Raw genomic sequence first — 10,091 nt, forward strand, 5'->3', positions numbered from 1 at the left:
TAACAATCTTGCACAATCAGCAGGTGGACCCAAACACACACACGCAAACACAAGGTTTCAATTATAGCATTCTGGTCCCAAAAGAAACTGTCCAACGCTGCATGCACATGACTTCATTGGTCAAGAATGAACAGATGTTAAGAAACACTTTTATTCACATGGATCTGGTAGACAAATGTTTAATTTACATTCACTTCCGTATTCAGAGGAAGAGATTCTGTAGACATATCATTAACACCTTGCAGAGAATCAACTAAATGTAATCTGTATTCAAATCATCAGTCACTCCTGCCTAGTTGCTTTTCTGGTAAAGATTTTATATATATATATATATATAGTATGTATGGTTTACAGTTTTTTTCAATTGCTTGAACACATTTGCAAAATTTGGCTCATTGTGTCAAAACTCAACACACAAGCAAATAAGACAACAACACTGGGAAATAAACCATTCACATCTATGTCAAATTGAAACTCGGCTATCGAAACCTAACAATTCTTTGTAAAAATGGCACTCTGATGACAAAATGATACACACTTGCATCATATGAATACACTTTCAGATCAGGCAGCAACACACTAGTCTACTTTATATAAAATACTGCAGTCTTCCATATTCACTGTTTTTATTCAGTTCCACAGAGGGCACGTTTTCACCATAATGTACTGTAATGTAATGTTCAGTACATTGCAGTACTGTACATTACAGTGCAGTAAATACAGTTTGAGCAAAAATAACACAAAAATAAACCCTACTGTACTGTAAACACAGAAAAACATGGCAATTGTGCATGGATGGGCTTATGGATCCTGCCGTCTGTTGGGGTCTGGCCATAGGATCTCATCAACATCACAAGCGATGTTTTCTCCCGCTAAGCATCGGGGAAAATATTGCCTTGTGTGCTGAATCCATCCATGGATTGACCCTAAGTCGATGTCTCCGCAGGCCTGTTCTATTGCCTGCAGAAGAGGCATGCGAGCATGTGGTTGGCGGTCATTTACCCGCCATCTCCAAGCGCTGCCACGGGACTGGCACAATTGCCCTTTGGCCAATTATGTTACGACCCCGTCTTGTTTTGCTGAGGTTGAATCCAGCCTCATCAATGTAACTAAATTCATGAGGCTGTGCAGCTCCATCCATTTCCAAGATGCTCTGTAACAAAACAAAATACATGTAATACATATTTTGGATGGCATTACTCAAAACACTCAACTACAGTACTACACATACAGATCCCCCACCCCATCAAACAGGTACCTGGTACCTCTCTGAATGTATCTATGTGGTACTGATACAATGGCACATATTCAGCTGTAACTGGATGACACCAATACTGTATTGTAAATGTAAAGGACTGTAACACTTACCTGTACATATTCACGTTGAAGTCCTTTGACCCTGACACTGTTCCTCTCAAATGGGACCCTGAACAATTGCTTCATGGTCATTTGGTGCTTTACCAAGATGCGTCTGATAGGGGAAATGGTTACTCTCTGCCCAGCTTCCCTCATAGTCAGGCCATGGTTTATGACATGGTCCACCAAAGTGGCTTTTATATCATCGGAAATAACGTTCCTCTTCACCACGTCCTCCTCTATGTCTCTGTCCTCCTCTTCCTCCTCTACCTCTGCCTCTTGCTCTTGCTTCATCCATGCTTGCAAAGTTCTCCAAATGGCTTAACCGAGGCCTTTTTGTAGCTGGCTGATTGGTGTTCAGTTTTGGAAGAAAGTGTTTTAAGGTGTGTAAGTAAGTATTCTCAGTTAACCAATGTGTTTAGGATTTTGAATAGATGTGTTTTTCCCAATGGTACAATGAGACGTCATTTTTGAATTAAGTGTCTTATGTATGAAATAGTGTGTAGTGTGCAGGAGCAAGTGTGTTGCAGAAAGGAGCAAGTGTGTTGCACAATTGCAACTAAAGTGCAAAGCAGCGCTTTTGTTTAAGGAATGGATACATGTGTTTAAGGTATAGTAACAAAAACTTCAAGTTGTGTTACTTTGGTCTAAGCATGTGTCTACAGTGTTCAAGCAATTGAAAAAAACTGTACAGTAATACCAACTCCAAAGGTTGACAGTTCAATACACTATTATCCATCATTATCCTTTCCTTTCCTTACACCACTTTGCTGTGCATAATAACATAAATATTGGGTTTCCTCTTACAAATGACCACAAAATACGCGTGTGTGCGCGTGTGTGTGTGTTTGTGTGTGTGTGTGTGTGCGTGTGAACCAGCAGACAACAACACAAACCAGCTAACAGCAAAGGCCAGCATCTGATTGATGTCTGCATGAGGACTACACACCACTGGAGCGCTCTTTACCATCGAGCCCAGAGGCACTGCAGCTGCTCTGATTGGTTGGTTCTGTCCAGCTGGTTTGGGTTTGGTGGCTGATGTCTCCTAACAGCTGCTGATGTATAGTTGACTAGACCAAATCACAACTTGTATATCGGTTTGCATTAATGGACTCCCTCTCTAGGTTGAACCCATGCTATTGCATGCATAACCTCCAATTTGCCGATATGGTTGTACCCAATTACAAGCGGAAATTAATAAGCGTTGATGAGACATCCACCAGAAGTGGAAGGCACAACTTAAGAATGTAAAAAAGTACATTTATATTACATTTGACACAAAGGAAAGTAGCCCAAGGGTGAAGCCAAAGAAAAAGGCTTCCCAAAGAGAAAAGATCCCAAATCCACCAGCAACAGTTGAATAAAACATGCATGGGTGACCTCCACCTCTAAACCTGATGTTTCCCTACAGGAAGTCTGCTACATGTTTGGGATGTACTGAATACCCCAGCTTACCTGGCCCTCCTCCCTGAGATGAACATGAGAACACAGCAAAGGGCAGGAATATAGCAAAGCATGAGGTACAGCATAGCGCAGGTTGTAGCTCTCACAACAGGTTTAGAGGGAGCCTACTTAGGCGGCTCATTATTGAGACTGGCTGATTGGGATGGATGACAGATTATCCAATCAGAACCAGAGAAGGTAGCAAGGGACATGACCCTGTGGGAAAAATCGAGAGCCAGCCGCAAACACAAGTGCCACTGGAAAAGCATGGCATGTAACACCTTTATAACATTTTGGGAATTCACGTAAAATGTATTTAATAAGGTATTAGATGACACAACTGGTGTTTTGTCAATGCGTTCCAGGTGGTGAATGTTTCTCAATAACACTAGAAGCAACATTAAACAGGCCTACAGCATCCCTTTAGTGCATCACGGAGTGTAACTAATGAGATGTGTGGGCTGTGTATTTAAAATTTGCTTGTACACACGTACAAATGCATATACAAACCCTAGTGCATAGACACTACATTGCAAGCTATAGCTATTTTGATTGGATGGCATTCACATTTGTGACAGCAGTATGTTGAGCTCCAGACTAAATAGGACTTTCCTTCTCAAGCAATTCAGTAATCAAAAATGTACGCACCGCATTAAAATATGGAGACCCCCTCCCCACCCCCCCCCCCCCATGACACTGTGGAGGGGCCCCTGAGGCCCTCAAACGTCGAGCAGATTACTGTAACCATCTGAGGGGACGTCTGGGGCGATCCAACTACACGTGACCTGATTGAGCACTCACTGAAATGGGGGGGGGGGGGGGGGCGTATGGTCTCTGCAAGTTATAGCACACATAACATCTACACAACATGTACACATACACACACAGCAATATTACATTCAATGAGCAGGAGAAGCCCCCTCCCTGTTCCCCCTTGAATCCAAAACCATGTCAGTGCATTGAGGTGAAAGCACATCCCATAATATTAAGCCTCATCATGATGCCCACGCCTCCTCCTCTTGTCCGGGGTACCATTATTGTAGGGGATCCACGGAGAAGCACTGGTCCTCATGATGAAAGCTACAACTCCATAGTGGCACATGTTGGACCGGTTATTGAGCTAGGCACCCACAATAATGACTTCATAGTGAATATTTATTAAAAGGTTTTTACCAGAAGGCCGTTTTTTATCCAGTATATGCCACATTCAGTACAATTAGAAAAATCTATGAATTGAGATGCATTGAGAACAAACACAGACAATACATTTTGAAGAATAAGATGTTTCTTAATAATCTCTCAACAGGGCAGTGCCATCTCTGACAGAGATCATTATTAAATTCAGTTTAAGTTTTTCTGGAAGGTCCACAGGTGACGTCACCTAGCATCACATCCTCGCTAGACGGATGGACGAATGGAGAATCAAAGTTCAGGGAAAACTGTGTCACAAATTCTTTGTCTTTTCAGATGGAGAAGGTTGGAGGGGGGGGGGGGATATGATGGGGTTGGGGGCATGATGGGTTTGGGGTCAAAGATCAGCTTCAGTGTGATGTTGAAACAGCAGGTCCCCACCACTTCTTTCACCCTCCTCCTGACATCTGATTGGATGAGTGAACATGGTTGGGGGGGTGGGAGGGGTTGATAAAAAGTCCTACAGTGAGGTGACTTTTTATTTGGACCGGTGTTTGCTGCACACAAAGGATGCAGTATTTGCGTGTGACATTTGTTCGTGTTTGTGTTCGTGTGTGGTTGTGTTTGTATGTTTGTGCTGCGGTACCTGTGTGCTGCGGGACGTATGTACGAGTGAGTGTGTGTTTTCATAAGTGAGTGTGTGCAATTGCAAGTGCATGCGTGTATCGGTGCACGTGTATATGGGTGTGTTTGTACGTGCATTTGCATGGGCGCATGTGTATATGACCCTGTGTGTGTGAGTATACATACGTGTGTGTGTGTGTGCATGTGTGTGTAAAAAAGAAATCTAAGTGAAGCCATGTGTGTTGGTGCTGCACTGCATTCTCTTTCTGTCTGTTTTCTGCTCAACATACAGTGATTGAATATCATTGTGTCAACCTGGCCGGACAGAGCTCTCTCAAGCGTTTTTGGCCTCCATGCACTCCATGCACTGCTGCCAATAAACAAAAAATATATATTGTTTCAGATCTCGATGTTTCCTGGTCCGAAAAACATGAAGCAATCGAGCGATTTTTGGTGACTGCAAAACAAGGCAAGGCAAGGCAGCTTTATTTATTTAACTAAATAGCAATAAAACGAGTGATCAAAGCCACATGTTTTTTTTTCCCAGTATTTTCAATTTACGTTCTCGTGTTGATAACCTGATCATGTTTGACTTCATAGGGATTATGGGTGTGCTTTTATTTGAAGTAACATTTCTTTGTTTTAATCTTACTTTGACTAGTCTTAGGCAGTAGCCTAAAGCATTTCTCTCTACACATTATTTATGCATTTGTGCATTATTTATAATTGACTGTATATCTAAGTGTTATCTATATTGAGTATTTCTTTTTAATTATCAAATATAATTATCAAATTAATACAATAGCCATTTCTTAGACAGTCATACGCCTTTACTCTACACATTACATACAAATAGTTGTAGGCATATGAGGGTCATCATAACTAGTAAATAAATTAGGATTTGAATGTGTCGAATGAATCAAATGTGACCTATTTCCAGTAGCATGTGTAGACTGGGGAAGAGAGACAGGCAGGCAGTTTCCTCGCTCTTCATCCATCCCCCCAGCTTTCTCCTCCTACTCCTCCTCCCCCTTCCTTTTGATTTTCATTTTTTTCGAGGTCAGCCAAAGCTATCCGTCAACATCACACAATCGAATCTGTGTCTCACACTTTGCATACGGCCCGTAGCTTCTCCTGATGCTATCTGTTTTAAGGAGTTTACCCAAATAGGTGCCTACCGTAATTTACAGAAACCTGACGTGCTGTCAAAACAGTTTTGAATAGTGTTGCAGCTCATACTAAGCCCGTGCTCAGGAGTCTTTTCCCAATCCAAGGGGATAATCATTGACATCACCGTTTGGAGACTATTGCATCCTAGGCTGAAGAACAACAAATATAGCATGGATTAACATTTGATTACATTTTGAAACAGTTATCCATTCGGTGGATGAATTTATTTGATTGTGTTTCTATGTGTTGTGTTATTTCTGAAATGTAGTTCAGTTAGCTTTTACTCATTATTTTATAATAGGGCACCTGCTGGAAATCGTCTAGGCTTTTGATGAGAGTTAACCAATTAATGAGAGTGATTGCGGTCTATCTCATTAATTAATTCATTAATTTAGTTATTTAACCCTCTTGAACTGTCAGCAGGTAGTAGACAAATACTGAACACATATATGTTAAAGAAAATGCATAAAAGGACCGGAATACTGTCAGAAGGAATAATACTTTACCAACAAAATGTTATCAGCTCAGATGCCTTTGTCTCTGTCTATACACTCACTTTTGAAGAAGATAGAAACTTTGTATAAAATCGACCACATTATCATTATCATCCATAATAAAAAGCTATAATTAAAATGGATTTTGAAGGAGGAGGTGAAGGCAAGCAACATTACGAGCTTTCATAGCCTCATACACGTTCATATACGTGTGCTAAAGATAATATGGGCCTCTTAAGAAATAGGGTGCAGGAAATACAGGGTTGATGCACCCTGGTCATATTTTCCCGCACTAAGATTATCAGTCTTCGACACTTCATCAAGTAAATCCACGCAAACTGCTACCATAAATGCCGAAGGCTAAACCAATTTTGCGTAGGCCTAATCTTTTCATTTTCTCTCCCCTCTCTCTGTTGGGAGGCCGACACACATGGCAGTTGGTTTTAAGACAGTGACCTGACTTATCTATGTATCTATCTGTTTCTAGCCTGTCTCTCATAACCCTATTAAAACATTTTCCTCTGGCAAAACCCCACACAAATGAATCCCCTTTTTTGTAGAAGGGGGAGGGATGTAATAATCTCACATGGAGAATCATCTAATGCTGTTGCCTTGGCAACTCGTTGAGTTTTTTTTACATAGCAGCAGGGAATTGTAGTGACTGGTTAGTTTAGTGGGGGACATTTTGTGCTGAGATACACTACATAATGCTTGCAAGTTAAGATAATCAGCAGTTCTCGTTTTGAAGACGATGCATCAAACACATTCAATTTTACATGTAGGTGTTATTACCTCCTTAAAATACAAATATATTTACGTTTTGTTTTTAAATAAAATACAGTTGGTAGGTGATTTAGAAATTCACATCATAATTATTTGGTCGTTTATTTTCCCAAATACATGAAAGGGGAGTTGGGAATGTAATTCATTGAGCAATGTTTTTCTGCTCGGTACATGTTTCTTTTAGGTAGGCCAGATACTTTTTTTTGTGTCACTTTGAATTATTGCTTTGCTGTCTTTTTATGAACTGTATCAAATGATCAAACACAGACGATCAGAACTCGTGTGTTAATTGACTATCAAGATCAAAAGATCAAAAGATAAATAAAAAACCCGGCGCAAAAGTATCTTATCATTCGTCTTTTGATGGTTGCGCATTCCCAGCCAACGGAGTTTCCTACAATATGATACTGTGCATCCCTCGTGTGGATATGTGAAGAACTGCGCCTGAAAAAGCTAAACCCGGGTAAGAAAGACTGGCACTTTTCAGAATGGACATCGATGAAAGGTCCTGCACATATTTAAAATCATGTTTTGGCTCATTCATGTAGGAGACAACAGGCTTACATTTTAATGAAATGTATAGACTTATTTAGAAGTTCTAAGGTAATTTATTATAGAGCCTATTGCTCTATAATAGTTTGGGTACAATCCTGATTCATTTATATTACCCATTGTGGTTACCTCCTACCTTAGCGCTGCTTGTTCTGCAGTTCCCTCTGTATCGATAAACATGATAGCGGGTTGTAAAAAGTGATAGCCCTGTAATTACAAGGGCCATTTTGTCATATTTGTCCTTCTGAAAACGACTTTTCAGTGGGTCGTCCAATGGAATTTAGCCATCCCTATATAGCAAATGATTGTTGGACAATAGAATGAGCTCATCAGCAAAATATTTGAAAATGTGTTGCTGTCTCTGACTCCAGACAGAGGTAGTGCCAGTAGGCAGAACTCCTGCCAAGAATTCCAGGAACCCTTTATTTTTCTAGGGATTCCATCTCTGCTCCCTTACATCAATAACAAAGAGAAATATATGATTGATTTGAGCATGAGAATGGTGCATATTTTTTATTTAAATCTAAAACTTTGAACTCAAGTTGTTTACCTACTATACTATATATATGTCATCCAATTTAATGTTATATTAATAAGGATGAAATAATAGCATTGTGATCTTATAAAGAAATTGTATTGTTTGCATTGTTTATTGTTGATGTCACGCTAAATATCCATTAGTTGGAGTCCTAAAGTAAAAGTAGCTTGTCTTTAGGGATCCAAACTCATTGGATGAGTTTGGATCATCCAATGAGGTGAGATAATCAACAATCATCAGAACCAACAAAATTACATTAAATAATCATGAGAAAAATGGAACGCAGATTACGATGAGAACATATTTCCCAAAATGGTTGGAAATGTTTTTATTTGGAAATATTGAGTTAGATGCAATATCAGTTTTTAACGTACCATATATGGCCATTGAGATTTTGGCCGAGCTCATTGAATGCTCTAAATGGCTGTTGATATGCTATAGGATAATTCTGTCAGATAACTTGGTTATCAAACATTCATTTTGCCAACCTTCTTATTTCAAGTGTCCAGTAAACAGAATAAAATAAACGTGCCAGAAGGTGTCATGCAGTGTCAATAATTATATAATTCTACACATCCGTAACAATTGTTCCAGTTTTTTTTTTTGTCATCATTTCACAGGTTAACATGGTAATCCAAATTAACAAAGATGTCAACCTTTGACAATAAAGAGTGGATAGAAAGTCCCAGAGAAACATCAGCTTTCTTTCTCGTTAGGAAACTTCATCACAAATGTCAGTAGGTCCTCGCCATTTGAATAAAAACATAGGGCAGTGTGTCACATCCCACTCTCCATCTGCTGCTTTTTCCATTGACCAAACAGGTAGCCCAACGTCTACAGCAAAGGTAGGACTATGACGGGTGTGTCTCACAACACTCACAGATCAACACCCGCCCCAGGTCACTTTTGGGATGTGTCCTTTCCAAACTAAGGCACCGTGCCTCAGTGATGAATTGGACACCATTCCTGACATTTTGTGCACTGACACTCATTTTTGATAGTAGTGTCATCCTTGTCCACATGATCGTCCTCAAGGTACCAGCCACGCCAAGCAGAGGTCCTCAACTCTGAATGAGGGTGGATCAGTGGATTTCGATGTGGACCTATGGATAGAACATATTTGATGTGAATCTTTGGAAAACCTTTTCTTGTATCTAAAAGCAACAAGCAGATGACTAGGCAATTCATCAATGAATAACTAAACATTCCCACAACTATTCACCCCAAAGGAAATATTCAATTGTGTTTAGGATAATGCAATTGTTGTACGTTAGGAAAATAAATAACAACTAGTGACTCGACAACTTTAGTCGAGTGGCACAGCACAATAAACTTGACGATCTTGACTCAATGTCTAGACCGGTTGGTTAGTAATGGTTAGCATGTGGGCATAGGATGCGCCTGGTCAGTATTTCCATTTGATGTCAATTTAAACATCAGGATTACCTGTAATCTCACATTGAACATCATCGACGCGATGAGGTAGATATAGGGGAACCTGATTCTCAGACGCCATGCAAGATCAAAAAATATCAACAAAGTCCTCGTCAACCCTTTGGAAAACACTCCATAGGACCGACCGGCGGATCCCGAAAATCTTAAAACTAAATACGACAGACCCGCCATAAAACGAAGTCAACAACACAATGGCAAATGCTACCGTATTGTTAAGGTGTGCCCACTTAACTAACAGAAATACGGTACGTTCGAGTTCATATTTATGTCATTGACATGCTATCAATTGTCGTTATTGCTGGTACATTGAAGTGGCTACTCCACCCAAAATCGACGGCTGCTCCCGTTTTGGTCATTCCGAGGACTTTTACAGGGACACACGGATGTCAGTTCAGTTTGTTTAAGAGACGTCACTTCCTCCACTTGTGGGTGTGTCACAACCAAAGCGGTCCGCAATAAATGTATTATAATGAATTAAAATGTTTTAACGAGTATTTGTAATTGCATCCATTCCTCTGATGGTCCTAAATTATTCATTTAGGATG

At 40.1% G+C, this 10,091-nt stretch overlaps 1 protein-coding gene across 1 annotated transcript; it reads right to left on the bottom strand.

Annotated features, from left to right (window-relative positions):
- Nucleotides 1-8,621: 8,621 nt before the first annotated feature.
- On the bottom strand, nucleotides 8,622-9,936 carry LOC132450288 (small integral membrane protein 10-like protein 2A). Its single transcript, XM_060042372.1, has 2 exons — nucleotides 9,538-9,936; nucleotides 8,622-9,194 (listed from the first exon to the last, which is right to left on the bottom strand). Exons 1-2 carry the CDS (start codon nucleotides 9,715-9,717, stop codon nucleotides 9,174-9,176), a joined length of 201 nt encoding a protein of 66 aa, XP_059898355.1. The 5' UTR covers nucleotides 9,718-9,936; the 3' UTR covers nucleotides 8,622-9,173.
- Nucleotides 9,937-10,091: the final 155 nt, after the last annotated feature.

Source organism: Gadus macrocephalus, chromosome 2, assembly GCF_031168955.1.
Source record: "Gadus macrocephalus chromosome 2, ASM3116895v1".
Lineage (NCBI taxonomy): Eukaryota > Metazoa > Chordata > Actinopteri > Gadiformes > Gadidae > Gadus > Gadus macrocephalus.

Excerpts from the sequence above, each read along its gene's own strand:
- LOC132450288 (XM_060042372.1), bottom strand. The coding sequence starts at position 9,717 with ATGGCGGGTCTGTCGTATTTAGTTTTAAGATTTTCGGGATCCGCCGGT. Across the intron at positions 9,195-9,537 it reads TGTTCAATGTGAGATTACAG|GTCCACATCGAAATCCACTG; the intron begins GTAATCCTGATG and ends TTCTATCCATAG.